The sequence below is a fragment of the Brugia malayi genome (assembly GCF_000002995.4).
Source record: "Brugia malayi strain FR3 genome assembly, contig: Bm_v4_ChrX_scaffold_001, whole genome shotgun sequence".
Lineage (NCBI taxonomy): Eukaryota > Metazoa > Nematoda > Chromadorea > Rhabditida > Onchocercidae > Brugia > Brugia malayi.
The window spans coordinates 20393437-20409870 of NW_025062479.1; the positions used below are offsets into that span (position 1 = coordinate 20393437).

Genomic DNA, 16434 nt, shown 5'->3' on the forward strand with positions numbered 1-16434 from the left:
TGTTATCTTTCTTTCTTTCGTTGCTTATTAAAAATCAAATGTATACAATCAATTTCCGATTTTCCGTTTCCTTACAATTTCTTAATTACAATATAATTTCGTCTTAAAAGAAGGCAAACTTTTTTTTTCTTGTAAATAATTCAATTTTGTAACACAATTTGTCGTTTACTCCAACATTTTTCATCGAATTTGTTGTAGTTCGCACTTTAAGCAAATGTAGCTTAATTAATTAGATTTATGAATAATACACTATTATTTTGCTGCTAAAGAATTTGAAGTGGTACTTTTCCAATTTCTTAATAAATGAATGAATAGGTGGAAATGTTAAGAGTGAACTCAGGAACTATTGTATGAAATTGAATACTTGAAATTTTGATTGAATTGATTAGCAATTTAAGTAAGTAAAGAAAACTGATAGAAGATTCTGTGACAAACTTCATTGTTTTATGGCTTATCACATCGATCAATCATTTATGTGACTAATCAAATTAATATGTCATTGTTCGTTTTGTCGAAAAGGAACTCTGTTTGTGGTGAATCAAACTGAAACCTTATTGTATTACACATTGATGATAAGCTTGCTGTGCTTGCATATGAGTGAGACAGGCCTTAGTGTTTTGTTTTCCTGTGATGAGACAAGTCCTAGCACTTTGCTTGCTTGTAATGGGACATGCTTCAGTCCATTTACCAGACACTGAAATTATCAGGCCTTTTTTCATTTTTCATTCCTTAATTGTTTAGTTTTATAAAATGAAACAATACTTTGGTTATCTTAACGAAATAAATATAGAAATTATTTTCCCCAAATATTTCAATTTAATTCCTGCAAATAATAAATTTAATACTGAAAATCAGACTGCTAATTTTAATTGCTTTCCAGCGCTGATTACATGTCGCAGAAGAAATGACAATTTTCACATTTTACAAGTCCAATAATTCGGAGAGTGCTACTTTAACTATATTAATAATGGCAAAGAGATAATTAGGGTTATTTATTTTATTTCAAACTTATACTCAAATAAAACTTGAAATTTTAATCTTATCCTTGCCACCTTTGTAATTTTAATTTTCCCCCTATTTGTTTTGAAATTTTACATAGCACTCATCAGGTGTGATAAAGCAATGATTATTTGAGGGAAAAGATATGTTAAGAAAGAAAGGAAGACAGGGAGGCAAAACAAAGAGAAAGAGATAAAGAAAGAGAAAGAGAAGGCATGTCTGTCCAGAAAATGTCAGCAAATTTCCAATGGAATAAAATAAAATAAACAACAAAATTTTAACAATAAACAAAGAATTTATTGTTTGGAAATTTTCGTAAAGATGATAACAATACAAGGAATGAATCATATCAATGTATGATTGATTAATGCGATAAATATGTTATTTGAAATGAAATGATGAAATTGATTGAAGTGTAATGGCAATTCCTTTATAATATACTAGATATATTGCATAAAATAAGAAATTTGAAAATTAGAAATTGTTCTGTTCTCCTTTCCAAAAAAAAAAAAAGAAAAAAAGAAAATAAAATCGAAAAGCATTTAAATGTCCATTTTTTGCCTTTTTTTTTGAGTGATTTTCGTCCTTTAATATTAGCAGAGAGAATACAAGTGCATAAAAGCAAAAAAAAGTTATACTATCAAATAATTTGTGTCTATTTTAGCAATCTTTAAAATGAATCAGGTAAAAAAAGAAGGATTTTTAACCGCTTCTATTGCTTCATTTTATTCATTTATTGATTAAATTAATGTTTTGGAATCAATTGGTCTATAAAACTGCAAAAATGCAATAAATAAGCCAAATAATTCCCTAAATGAAATAATGAAATTAATTAAAAAATGAAATAATATTGAAATTAATAAATTGTTGTACAAAAGAAAAATCACAAAACTATGATTTGGAATGAACGGATTTACAAATCTGCAGAAATGCTATAAATAAGCTGAATAATTCGTCTAACTGAAATTGTTATCCGATAATTCGATAATGTATTTATTCCTCGTTGCTATTAACAACCAATCCATTTAAAGAGTACTTTTCTTGGCTAATATTTATCCAATAAGTACTTTTTCTTGGCCAACATTCATCTAATAGTAATAAAGCCAAGTAGATTAATAAAAATGTCAATCAGAGAATCGAAAGACTATCCATTCTTGTTCATTAAAATTAGTTATTGATAAATAGTGTCAGTTAATGGAAAATGAAATAAAGCCAATAGTTGTAGTTATTGACTATTATGCTAAACACGAACTACGAAATTATGATTATTAGGTTTAAATATTTTAAATGATTTGGCTTAAATATTTTAAATTAATACCGTACTATTAATTTTCGCATACACTATTAATTTTCGGCAAGAAAACTCAACATATCAGCTGATTTTATTTGATTCATAATCAGTTGAATGATCAACCTTTGCTTGTAAAATCATCGATTAGATTACCAACTTTTGATCATAACAGCGTCTGATCTCTTTTTTTTAAATATGGAAAAACTAGGATTAAATTAGTTTATCTTTTAAATTATGTTGCTTGAAACTGATATGAGAAAATCCGTTATGAGTAATATCAAAATAAAAAGGCAATCAATTAGTAATTTTCTTTCAAAATGAAAGAAATATTGATAGAAAAGTAAATGACTAATTATTGAGTAATAGAAATAAAATAAAAATGGCGAAAAAAAAAAAAAAAAAAGAAACAGAAATTAACATTATAAATAGAACAGTTTTCACACTGAACAGCAACAACGGCAAAAAATTATTCCGGCAGTGATAGCAAAGATAAATTCGCATAAAATTGATTAATGCTGATATAATATTTAACATATTAAAAAAAAAAAAGGAAAGTGTAAGCAAAACTTAATAATAATGATGTAAAAATATAACTGCGCTATTTTAGATATTACTCATATTAAATGCTTAATCTATTCCTGAAATACAGTTATCCAGTTAAAAAGAACTATGCAGAAATATTTAAATTATTAAATTTACATCATCATTCTCAACAATCATCAAACAGAACAGATTACTGAAAGATTTGCAAATATAAAAAAAAAAAAAAATTCGATTTTTTGATGCTAAATAAATGATCGAAATATTTTGATACAAGGAATAAGCAGACAAGAGTAAAAAAGCATGAAATAGTAAGATATATTTATTGGAAATAATACAGGAATTATCCTTGAATCAAAATAGTATGTGCTGAAAAAATGACCGGAGAAGTAACCGGATCGAAACCGGTTGTCTTTTTTAAAAGAATATTCTGTTATGCTATACGTAATGTAAACAAATTATTTATGATGATAAATTTATTTGGAAAGAATAATTGTCACAAAGTTATAATGAACAACAATTAGTACTGATTATTTATATTATCAACAAAATTGTATAATGAAATGCAAATACTCCATTTGTAATCACTATTTTAAATCTCAAATTTCAATCAGAAATTTGAGATTTACTTTATTTAACCACAAGAAAAGAAAAAAATGGATTCATATTTTAGATGGTGAAATATTTCCATAATTAAATTTTAGATATTTTTTTAGGTATAAATAGAAGAGAAAAAAAATTTTTTATCGTAAAAAAAAATAATATTCATTTTAAAAAGAGTCATTTTGTTGCAACAGCTTAATAATCGTTTTCCTCTCCTAAAAAATCAAGAAAACAAATTTTGAACAGTTTCAATTTTCGAAAGAAACCAAGTTGAAAGATGATTACAATTACTATTAAACAACAGCATAAAAAAAAAAAAAAAAAAAATATTCGTATTAAAATTTTTGTGTACTTTAGCAAGTATTATAATTTGTTTTAATCGCACAGGTTATTATCGTTGTTGTTTACTGTTTCTTCTGTTACAGTTGTTGTTGTTGTTGCTGCTGTTTTTACTGTTTGTTATTATAATACGCTGCTATATTCATCGTTATTAAAAACTTTATTAATTCCATTGCCATTTGACGATCTTTTTTCTCTTTTATCTTTAAATTATCTTTGCGATGCTGTCGCATAAATTTGATGACAAGCGATCATACCCGTTTTAGTATCACGAACCAATTCGATGAGTTCCTTTTTTGATAGATTATTAATTGGATGGTCGAATAATCGAGCTGTTATAACTAATGGAATTCTCTGAAAATAAGTGATATAACTTTTTTTTTAAGAAAAATGTATGAATAATTTCAAAAGAAAAAAGGCATCTAACATTATCACATATTTTTAACTCAGTTTTAATGTTAATCTTATAATATGAATATATTTGCTCATTTGAATATCAATATGAACATTTAATATGTATTAGCGCTAACAAAAATTGTTTAATGTATTTCAGATGCACAACTTTTGTAAAGTTTTAAATACAAAAATTTTTAGTATTTCGAAAGAAAAAATAAAGAGAAAAAAGTAGCGGATAAAAAGCTATAACATCAATGAAAAAGTAAGATAATAATAAAAGACAGAGATAATAATAATAATGAATTATTATTATTATTTTTTTTTTTGATAATGCAGAATTTTAAAGTGAAAGGTAAATAAATAATAAATAAAGAATAAACATTACTCCAGCACGTGCACGGCTTGTTACAAACAAGTTCCAAAGTTGTTCCGCACGGCTTTTATTCTGCAAACAAAAATAATGATTAAATATAGCAAAAAGGGTTGAAAAGAACAAGTTAAGCAAAAGGGAAGAAATAAAAAAATGGTTCCGCTAAATCTATTTTTTATAAAAGTATTATCCTTCACAACATCGAACAAAGAAATTTCTTTTTCTTTTTAGTCACTCCATGAAAGTCACTTTTTTCCTGCATAAATTATTTTGTCCTTTCGCTTTTCACACAACTTGCAGAAAGTAATACTTATGTGAACTTCAAAAAAAAAAAGAAAAATTTGATGGATTGCAAGAAGATTGTGACAGAGGTGACAAAGAATATGTAATATCATAAACTGACATATTTTTTTATCTTTTGAGTTTTTAACACCGAGAGATATTGTTATTTGTGTCAAAATATCAGTGAAAAACCGTACGTCTTCATATTATATTTAAGATTAGATTATTCATGAATTTTTCATTATATTTGCAAATCCAAATTACTTATAAATTTACTAAAATGTCGAACTGCAAGATTTAGCACGATATTAAATTTAACACATCTATTATTATGTGCCTACATTTAAATCGGTCAAAAACTTTTTACTGTTATTAATTTAATATCATGTGAATTAAGGATAAAGTGAGAAGCAAAATGATTTAAAAAAGAATTTTTTAAACTAGTTGGAAAGAGAACTGAAAACTCTGCTTTATCATTGAACTTGTAATAATACTAGTATGGGTTTAATTTATTTGAAACCTATTAAATTCAATTATAACACTACAACTCTGTTCTTTCTTATCGCTTCCACATTTTTACGATTTTTATGCTATCGAAAAAGCAAAATATTATTAACAGTTATTCATCATCCACCTAACCTTATTTTACTCTTAATTAGAATTATTATTAGCGATTTTTCCAAGACGAAATATTTCGTTAAACTTATCAGTGACTAATATTCAACAAAAATACTTTTTTCTATATCACACAATCATTCGCTCTCTCTATCTCTCTTTATCTTCCTCTTCATCTTATTGAAACAAAATTCTCAAAGACGAAAAGAAAAAAATTAACCCAGTCCCTCTTTTTAGTGGTAACCAATGATATAAAACAAAAATGATTAGAAAATTCAATAACAAAATTCGAAGTTTTCTATGAGAAATGTTCATGACTCATTTCCGCTGATTTAAGTATGAAAAATTTCCATCAAACTGCGAAATTACATAAATCAATCGTAATTTTGTCTCAAAATTTTCATCCCATAAATCGGTCACGACAGATTAATTAAAAAATATAGTCTTGAAAATTGGCGAAGAGCACATTACAGCACTTATTATCATTAATAAAAACAATGTTAACAATTAATAATTTATTATTAGTACTAGCAATGCTAATAATAAATAATTAGTATTAATAATAATAACAACAGTAATAATAAATAATAATATTAATAATAATAAAAGCTTAAGTGAAGTATAGCCATAATAGACTAATTTGTTGTTATTAATAATTAGTCGCGTTAATTATAACTAATAATGCTTTTCTTTTTTGAATATTGATGTAATACTTCAAGAACTAGTATTCTCTTTGTTCTTTTACGTTTGACCCGTGTTTATGTACACAGAGTTGTGGCATTTTATTGCAAAATACGCTACCGGTTTTTTTTTATGTAGCAAAAATTACTGCGCTAAAGTTTAAATAACGCTTCACAAATTTTTCTTTTAACTTCTCTTTTGTGTTTATCATTTGAATCTAAACAAACAAAATAAATATAACATCACAGTAATAGTAAAATATCGAGTGTAAATTAACCAGCTAATATAATAAATTAAAAAATAAATTATTATTAATTACCTGATCTAAGAATGGAAGTAATTCATCTTTGGTTGGCAAGCATACACGCAATGACAAATTTTTATATTTACCAGGCGCTATACCATCTTCATCACACTTTGCCGCTTGATCTTTTTCAAGGATTTGTACAAAATTTTTAAATGCACCACCCATACTTTTGCATATATCACAGTAAACACTGTAATGAAACAAGATGAACATGTAATTATTGCTAAAACAGTAATTTTAAGTAAACGATGCTTTTCATTCTTTAATTTTGTTTCTAGAAGTTTGAAAATTTTTCACTATTTCAACCAAACTTATTTGATAATAATTCAAAGACAATAAGCTTGCGAAGATGACTGAATTTATATTTAACACTTAGTTAGTAATTAAATCGGTGAAGCAAATGATTAACAATGAAATTAACAATAAAATCTATGAAACTGCATGAAACAATAATAATAATAAGATTATCATTAGAACAGTACGAAATGATAAAATAGTATAGTTTAAGAAATCAGTACATATATATATATATATACTTATGTTTGTAATTTCTTGTATCTTTACCATATTATATCATCATGTATATAATTAGCTAATTTGCATTTTAAATGTGCAAATAATTACAAATAGAAACTTTTAAATTTAACAAACCATGAGCCTACACCACCACAACCGTAAGGATCTGCATTAATGCATCGTTCTGCTTTACCATGAATGCCAATTTTTGTCTCCAAATGTATGTAATATTTAGCAGAACCATTAAGACCTGGTGGATATACCTGTAATTATAAATGTGAGCTTTCATTCATATGATTCAATTTCAGAAATTTTTTCAATTTGGGACTGTTTACTCTATAATTTGTATCATAAAAATTAGTTACTTTACATTTAATTTATTTGCAAAACTTTAAGTAAATGATAAAAAGACTTGCAAAATTCGTATGCTTTAATTTTTACTTTAATTTGATTCTTTAGCATTTATAACAATTTCAGGAGCCTACCGCAAATAATAAGCATTAAATTGTCTTTTTCTTTTTTTCGTTTCTGTATATGGAAATTTTAATATTTAAATGTAGTTGCTATTTAATTATAAATTTAATTATGAATTATAAATTTGGAATTTAAGCACAAAAAGGATTAGAATTCCTTCCTTTCTACATGTAATATAGTAGTAACAGCAAAATTAATTTTTGAGTAATAATTAGTTTTGATGATAATTAACGAAACTAACGAATCAATTAAAAGAGAAAAAAAAAAATCTTTTGGCTATTTCTTTCTAGTAGGAAAAATTGAAAACAAAACATGACAAATGAAAAGAAAGCGCAAAAGAAAGTCAAACCTCAACTTCACCGCCACTCATTCGAAAGCACTCATGACCAAAGGAATTTTTTTCAGCTGTAAATTTCACACCATCTGATTTATAGCTTGGAAATTTTATTCGTAGGTTTTCTTTAGTTGGACCTGAAAAAATGAGTTGATTCTTTAATAAGCTAAGTAATCAAATTTAAAAATTTTCTCATACTTTTTATTTATACACTTCCACCGGTTTTTACAGCGAAATTTAATCCTGTATTGCTGAAATGATTGTAATTGATTAAACAATAACATGCAAGGAAAAAAGTTCTTAATTAAAAATTCAATGTAATCAAAATTTGAGTTATTACTTTTCTACCTTTGCTATATATGCTAATAATTCTAATTTTAATACTTATTGTCTTTTGTATTTGCATCACTAATTATTTGTGTGCTATTAAAAATAATTTCGAATTAATAAACTTTATTCTTTTTTGTATATAATATATATAAAATTAAACGAATGCATGCATTAGAAAATTTTTTAAAATGCAAAATTTTTCCATTTTTAACTTTGAATTTGTTGGAGAAAAAATCTAATAACAGTTGAATTTCTGGATTTAAAAGAAAAGGAAGGAGAAAACGGATGTATTCAAAATAAATTAGATAACGAATTTTGTCGCTTAGAAATAGATTTGTTTTGATTAATGGTCATAAAAAGAAAATTATCGAAGCAAATAAAACTGGTTTTCTTTTCGTTTTAAAATTTCCGAATCTTCTCAGCTATATCAACAACCTCCACAAAATTGTACAATGACAATCAATTTTCCACTAATTATGAGACAACATTAATATTTAAAAAAAAAATGTTATGAATGTTGCTGAATAAAATATAAGTTTCAGTTATTCTATCAATTTTGCTATAATTAAAAATTGATAATGATTAATTGTGTTCTAATGGTATGTATATAATATATAAAATTATTAATATAATTTCGCCCAGTTTCATTTTCTTTATTTTTAACTTGTTTTATTTTTAATTTTTTATTATTTCAAAATTGTATTAACCAATTCAACGACACATTTTCATCGCTTTTATGAATACATCTCAAATATTTAATTGAAAAAGAGAAAAGTGAAAAAAAAATTTTGTTGCTATGCATAAAATGACAACATTTTATATTGAGTGAAGATATACATAATATTAAAAAGAAATGATGAAAAATTGACAAACTAATAAATGAATAAATAAATAATTCCAAAGCTTTCTTTCGCCAACATGTCTTAACCTATATGTCAATGAAAAAAAAAAATGTAGTAAAAATTAGGAGACAATAAATTTTTGTTTAAAATTTTTTCAGATTCATTTCTTTTATTCAGAATTTGTTCAGTTTGATATTGCAACCTCGTTATGATGTTTAAGAAGTTTTATAAGAGCTAAAACAAAAGGTTTTTTTTTTTTGTTTTTTGTTTTTTGAAAGAGGACAGACAGATCAGTATAACAAAATTAAATTTGAAATGTCTTCATGCTGTTTTGTTTATCCCGTAAACAGACTCAGCATGTAAACATTTTAACATCAAGAAAATGCATAATACTAAATGACAAATTAGATAGTCAAGGAATGTCTCGAAAATTATTTCGATCATCTAATCATAAAAATTTACTTCACAGTTCCATCTTATAAATTTTCACATTTACTTTTATTTGACATAATTCATCATCCATTAATGCTGACAAATGTCAACAGTACAAAAAAAAAAGAAATTACTGAAATGAATTTAGATGTTTTAAAACTGACCACTTACATGGATGACTTATATATTATATAAAAGAAAGAAAACGGATTGATTATATCATTATGCTACCTTCAGGAAAATTTATATGAAAATAAAGATATTGGTCAGTTCACAGTTATATCATATATCTAAATAATTTAAATACAATAATTTCAATTTTTGATTTTATTCCTAAATGTAGCAGTATGTTAAATACATTTGCTATAGTTTTTTTTTTTTTTCTAAAACTTTTTTATAAATTTAATTTTAGATTATATTTATTTTTTTAAAGTATCTTAGCAAATATATACTAATATGTTTAAATGTCTCTTTTTTAAAAAGAAAAGAACACTACCTGTATTAGAAGAACATGGAAAATGTCGTCCAATTTCTACCGATAATTCACCCCGTTTTGGTTTAGTGGCATAAGATATACCTGCAGCAATAGAAAGTATCAAAATATACATATTTGGTTGCCATTTTACAACCAAATGTGACGACATGATAGCACTTATTTGTCGTTGCTGCAAAAGAAAAAGCAAAAGGAAAGAGAAGAAAAAATAAAAACAAAAATTAAATCGCTATCATAACATTTCAAAAACTTTTATCAATATTCTCCGTCAACTTTTTTTGTTCAAATTATTAAACAAATGAAATTATAATACTTTTATAACATAATCAATTAATTTGACAAAAAGAAAACAAATGACACAAACGATGGATATTTATTGAAATGATAATAACAATCAGTAATTAGGAATTATATTTATATTTGAAAAATAATGTAGCAGTGACAATGATACTGTAACTATAGGAACGTAAATGACAGCAGGAAATTAAAGTGCTTGTATGATTTTATGTTATTGAAAAATTTGTAAACATACATATATGAATGTTTATATGACGTATATTTTTGTATATGTGCACCTGTCAAACTACCTTGTCACTGCTCTTCCGTTACTAATTGAATTTAAAAATTCTCTTATTTAGCATCATTTTCATAATGTTCAGTGTTGAAGGTTCTAATCAATTACGTTTGGATGAACAGATGATATAGTAATGATAACAGCGATGACAAAAACGTTGATAACGATGATATTACAAAGTCACGATAATAAGTTTGATATCATGTTTATTCACTTGCGTATAGTCGTGTGTATGTGCATATATGTGTGTGTGTGTGTGTGTGTATGTGTATGTGTGTGTGTGTGTGTGTGCCTATGTCTGTATGTGTGTATGTGCGTATGCGTGCGTATATGTGTGTATGTATATATGTGTATATGCATCTATCTGTAGGTCCGTATGTCTGTATGCGCCAAGATAGCGACCCAATATACGACCGGTTTTTTCCGATTTCTTCCTTCTTTCAATGATGCAAAAAAAAAAAGAAAAAGTAAGCAATCTGTATACGTATATTTGCATTTGTATACGTATACGTCAAAGTTACGCAATCAATAGTAATCAAGCATACGTATTTGACTAATGTGTGTCTTAATGAGCAAAAATTCTTTTTTACTAATTAAAATTAGAGATGATTAAATAGACTGAGAAGAACAAATTTCTATTATCATAACTATTTGCTCTAAAATATTAGCAATAATATTCAATAAAGAATTAGTCGAAATAAAAATGATTAAAATAAAAATACCTGATATACATACATATATATGATGGTTTTTTATCAAATATAATAAAATTTTTGGAATTCCTAGACAAAATCATTGTGTTATTATGAACAATCACTGTGAAAATTTTTATAAAACACAACAAATTTTTTTTCTTCGCTTTACAATACAAAGCATCTAAAAGTGATATATATATATATGAAAAGTGATTAATTATATCATACTGTCATCATTAACCGAATGTACAGTATCAAATTACGAAATGCTACCACAGTATCTTACTGTAACTATATTATTTCCATTTTTTCCTTTTCAATTTATTGAATTTTATAAATTATTCCGTAATTACAAAAAAAAAAAAAAACACTATTATTATTATTATCTTTTTTTTTTGGCATACCTTTTATTGCAAATAGTTTCAATGATTTTTTATCTTTGAGAAAGCTTTCCACCTTTCTATATCTGCTTCATTTTTGCTTTTTTCGTGTTAGTAATAAATTAAAATGTAAAAATAATAAATTACAATGTCAAGATGAGATTAGACAATTGATTTCTTATTTATCTATTTTTTTTTTTTTTTTAATATAGTTTGTAATTTCTTCCTTTTTTGATTAAAAATCTTTCTTTGTTATACAATTTCTCTTCTTTAGTCTATCAAGAAGTAGATAATAGAAGTTAAATAAAACAAATAGTTATTTCTTTCGTAAAATAATTATAACAAATCTCTTACCAAAAAAAAAAATTGTGTAGAAAAGGGAAAAAAATTCTTAGTATTATAATTTAAACAAAAACGAGTTATTTGTTTAAAATAATAGTGCGTAATTGTCGAAATCGACTAACATTCCACTATGTGAATATAATCGTTGTTCAACTGAATGGAAAAAAAAGTTTGAAAGTTTTTAATTAAAAGAAATGGAAGAAAATGGAACTACGTATGAGTTGAATGATCCGATTTTCAATGTGACAGAAAAAAATAGAATGATAGTGTACGTAACTGTGAAGTTAATTGTAAAATTTCAGTCAAAGTTCAAATTATCATTTTTCTCTATTAGGCAACGCTTTTTCATCATCAATATATCACTCTTTCATTCTTTTTCATTCCATAGAAAGTTAAAAGAGTAAATGTATCCATAATAATTTCACTTTATATTATTAATATTGAAATGAAATATTTCACCTTTTTTTTCCCTTTTTTACAATAAGATAATGTGAAAAGGAAGAAAATGCGGAATAAATTTTAGAAGAAAAAAAAGGAGTAAAAAATTTTAAATATAAAAAATAGAATTTGCTCTTTTTTCATTTTGAAAATTATAAATAAATAATTTCAGATTTTACAATTTCAAAATTTCATCAACAGTAAACCTTTGAGCTTTAATTGGCAAAAAAAAAAAAAAAAAAAATGCAAATTATTAAAATATAAGACAATTAGAACACAATTAAATTTATAGCAACAATTCAACGCAAACATTTTGCCTTTTTTCCTGGTTACAGAATTTTTGAAATTAATCTTTAAGCGTAACTTTTATTGCTAAGTTATATAAAAAGGTACAAAAAACGGATTGAATATTTCGCTTTTGAAATTTTTGAATTACTCTGTGGAAAAAAAAAAAAAAAAAAAAAAAAAAAAAACGAAAAAAAAATGACAGCAATAGAGTAAAATATAAACTTTTTGAAGCCAATTTTCTTACGAAATGTTCAATTTCACACTTAAATATTACATTACTTCCATAAAACTAATTCTCAAAGGCAAAAATTCAATTGAAATGGTAATATATGTAATTTAATGATGATTCTTTTTAAAACTGTTGTTGATTGATAATTTGAAAATAACGGGTCATTATATTTGTTCGCATGTGTGACGTATGATGTAATGATTGATTTCGTTTTGCTTTTTTTTTTTCTTTCTTTAAAAAATATAAATAAAAAAACAGTTTGAAAGTTGAGAAGGTACAACTTTCTGAATAAGTAAAAATCAATGACTGTAGTGTTTAACGATCAAAAAAAGGTACAATTTTTGATCAGCTCTTACACTGAACCGATTATGCTATGCGACAGTTATAATAAATGCGATCAAAATTCGAGAAAAACTAATTAATCAATTTAAATATTTTTTTTCACTTTCTTTTTTACATTTTTTCTAAACAACAAATTAACGTCATGCTATCTAAATCTAAAATGATATAATTCAACATATATTCTAATGATGATACATCATCAAAACACAAACAAAAACAAAACAAACATATTATCAGATACTGATACTAAACAAAACTATTAGCATTAAAATGCTTATAATGTATTAAACATAGCATCTCAGTATAGGTCGTACTAGTTTATTCATATAAATATAGATTGTGTTACATATTTTTTTAATCATTCGATGAATTACCATTACAATATTTCTGATTAACTTATTCTGATGTGGCATATTTGTTTTACATCTCCGGAATTTCGTTTTCACTTTCTGCATTTATACCAATTATTTCATTTAAGAATATCGAAAAAAAAAAATAGCAAAAGAAAATAAAGAAGAAAAAACAAACATTCCAGTTTCTGAAACAAAAAATCCGGTATATATGTTTTTTTTTTTTTCAGACATGATTTAAAACGAAAAAAATTACTAGTGTTGCAAAATTTATATGTAACAATAATTAATTTTAATTTAAAATTTAATCTATATCTTCATTTTTTACAGTTCTTTTCCTTCTACAATTTTTTTTTTTGGCACTTTAATTTTAAAAGACAGTAGTATTATCAATAACTTTTTCCATGATTATTTGACATTATTTTAGAAAATAAATAATGATCATGCATATAGTTCTATGTTTCTACTTTAAGAGATAAATGAATCGCTAATGTTATAAATTAATTAGCACAGAATGAAGATGACGAGGCGGAAGAAGAACTAACCGTTTCTCTTTAACAAATTGTTGTCTTCCAGTTTTTTCATTTTTAATTTTCAATTTTTATTTTTCCTGTTTCTGTTTCTTTTCCTTTTTTTTTTCGCTTTGCCTGAAGCAATTTTTCTTTCTTTTCTTTTTCTTTCGTTCTTACATTCATTTATATAGGTAAATTTTATCCTTCAAATCAAATTTTCGGAAGCATTTCAAATTTTGAAAAGTAAAAGCAATGAAGATGAAAGTTAAAATTTTTAATTGCATAAATGTCTCATGTAATTTAGGCGTATCCTTTAAATATAGTAAATAAATTTAATAGTACTAAGAGAAATTTAAATGAAACCAAATTTTTTCAAGTATTGCTTTAAGATATTATTACCTTCAAATATTAGCAATCAATAGCAAATGAATGTTTTTCTTAATAATTATACATCAATAAAAAAGTGAAAATTTGAGGAATTATTCTCCTCTATTTTTTTTTCATTTTTGTTTCTTATGTTTCTCGAAAATTTTTGAATAAAATACAAAATTTTTTGAATACCACAAAAATTATTTCTCATAAAAAAATTCATGCAAAACTGCTAATTTTCAATTTTTTTCAAATCAACAATTCAGCATTTGCAAGCATTGTTGAGTCAAAATTCTTGCATATATTACAATAAAAAGTTAAAAATGCAATGAACTTATAGAATTCCATTATTAAGTCATTGTATTTTTTTTTTACTTTCATATTTTGATTATAAACAGTAAATTTCTAACGACTGTTTTGAAATTCCAAAAATTTTTATAATTCAAATATAATAGATGATTAAAATATAAAACATTATATAATGATTATAATGCAGTGCATTGCTTCTCATGGTTCTAAATTCGTATTTGAAACAAATATTTGCATATGTGAATGCAAACGAACCTCAGGTCGTGACATCAGGCCGCTGCCACATAATATGATTCAGCTAATTGCAGTACATTGTGATTCATGTTCAAAATTAATTCATAATGCGAGGGGACGAAATTAGTGGTGAATTTTAGCTTTGAAATACTTTCTTATAGAGAAACTTTTAAAAAAAGCAAAGCAAAAAAATCTGTTAACGATTTCGGAAAAAAAATTTCGTTAACGATTATTTTTGACATTTACCACATATTTTATTCTATTCTGTTAACTTTAATTCATTAATTAGTTGTGCAATCTTAATTAAATGAAAGAGCTAGAGCAGTTCTTAGTGGCTGAGATGAATATAAAAAGAAAGAAATAGATGTGAAAAATAAATTTTCAATGCATTTACAAAATTTTAAACATTTGATAATTCAATCATTAAGCAACAATTTATATTTGAGGGCAATGATCGGCTATTTGGTAGTGAAACACTAATAATTCGTATATTAATACATTTTATTCAAATAGGACTGACAATGAATGGAGGAAAAAATGAAAAAGGAAGAAAGAATAAGGAAATGTGTAATGCAAAATGTAAAATAATTTGAAATTGTAAATATTTACAAGAAGCTGGAACAAGTAAAACAGGCAATAATAACTTTTAAATCCTAGATGACTGAGAAAAATCAAGGTACAGCCGAAAATCTTACTGTTGAGCTGTTAATCTAATCACCATGTTAAACAAAAAAAAGAAATTGTAAAAACTATGCAATAATTTCAAACACTTTAGAAAAAGAGTCAAAAAGAGGAAACGAGAAAAAAGTACAAAAATTCCTTGCCTTTCGTAAATTTTTTTTTTTTAATTTTCTTTCAATTTATATCAATAATATTCATCCTTATACGTATATTTTTATCAATTTCTAAATTTGACGTTACGTTCACCTTCTTTTTCGCCTTTATCATTGAAATTGCATTGAAAACATAGAGAAAGAACAATATAGGAATCAAAAACTTTTAAAAAAAAATCAGGTTTAATTCTCGGTTTACGATTTTTAAATGTTGAAAAATGAAACAAATAAAAAGTGAGAACGAAAAATGTATTTCTCAATGTAAGAATTAATGGATTTTTTCCTTTACTTCTATAATCGCCTATTTAAAAATATGAAATTAAAAATGAATTTCAATGGGAAAATGCTTAGCTTTGATTCTTCTAATTTCTTTCTCAAAATCTAAACTAAATCACTCTGTTGACAATAATTTCATGTCTCTCTAATCGAAGCATGCTAAGGCCTGAAAGTAATTTAGATTTGTGATTGGTATTTCCGCAAATGTATTTCAATTTGTACAAAGTTAGCAAATCACTTATTCAGATTTTGTCATGATCTGTTTCATTGAAAAGGTGTAGCGTGGGAAATATCACAAAATAATTTGGTCAACTGCTTCGTTTGACCTCGTGATGAGTTTACCAAAGGGTAAAATCTTAGTGAGGCAACAATTTCCCTCTGTACATAGCTTTTATAATTGTGGTTTTTGCTTGTTTGAG

The 16434-nt window shown here is 25.0% G+C and overlaps 1 protein-coding gene across 1 annotated transcript; it reads right to left on the reverse strand.

Annotated features, from left to right (window-relative positions):
* Positions 1 to 3982: 3982 nt before the first annotated feature.
* Positions 3983 to 9995, reverse strand: Bm2577 (Uncharacterized protein; the record flags this gene model as incomplete). Its single annotated transcript, XM_043075542.1, has 6 exons — positions 3983 to 4126; positions 4554 to 4613; positions 6436 to 6613; positions 7075 to 7202; positions 7763 to 7884; positions 9848 to 9995. The coding sequence occupies 6 exons, from the start codon at positions 9993 to 9995 to the stop codon at positions 3983 to 3985; spliced, it is 780 nt and encodes a 259-aa protein (XP_042931476.1).
* Positions 9996 to 16434: the final 6439 nt, after the last annotated feature.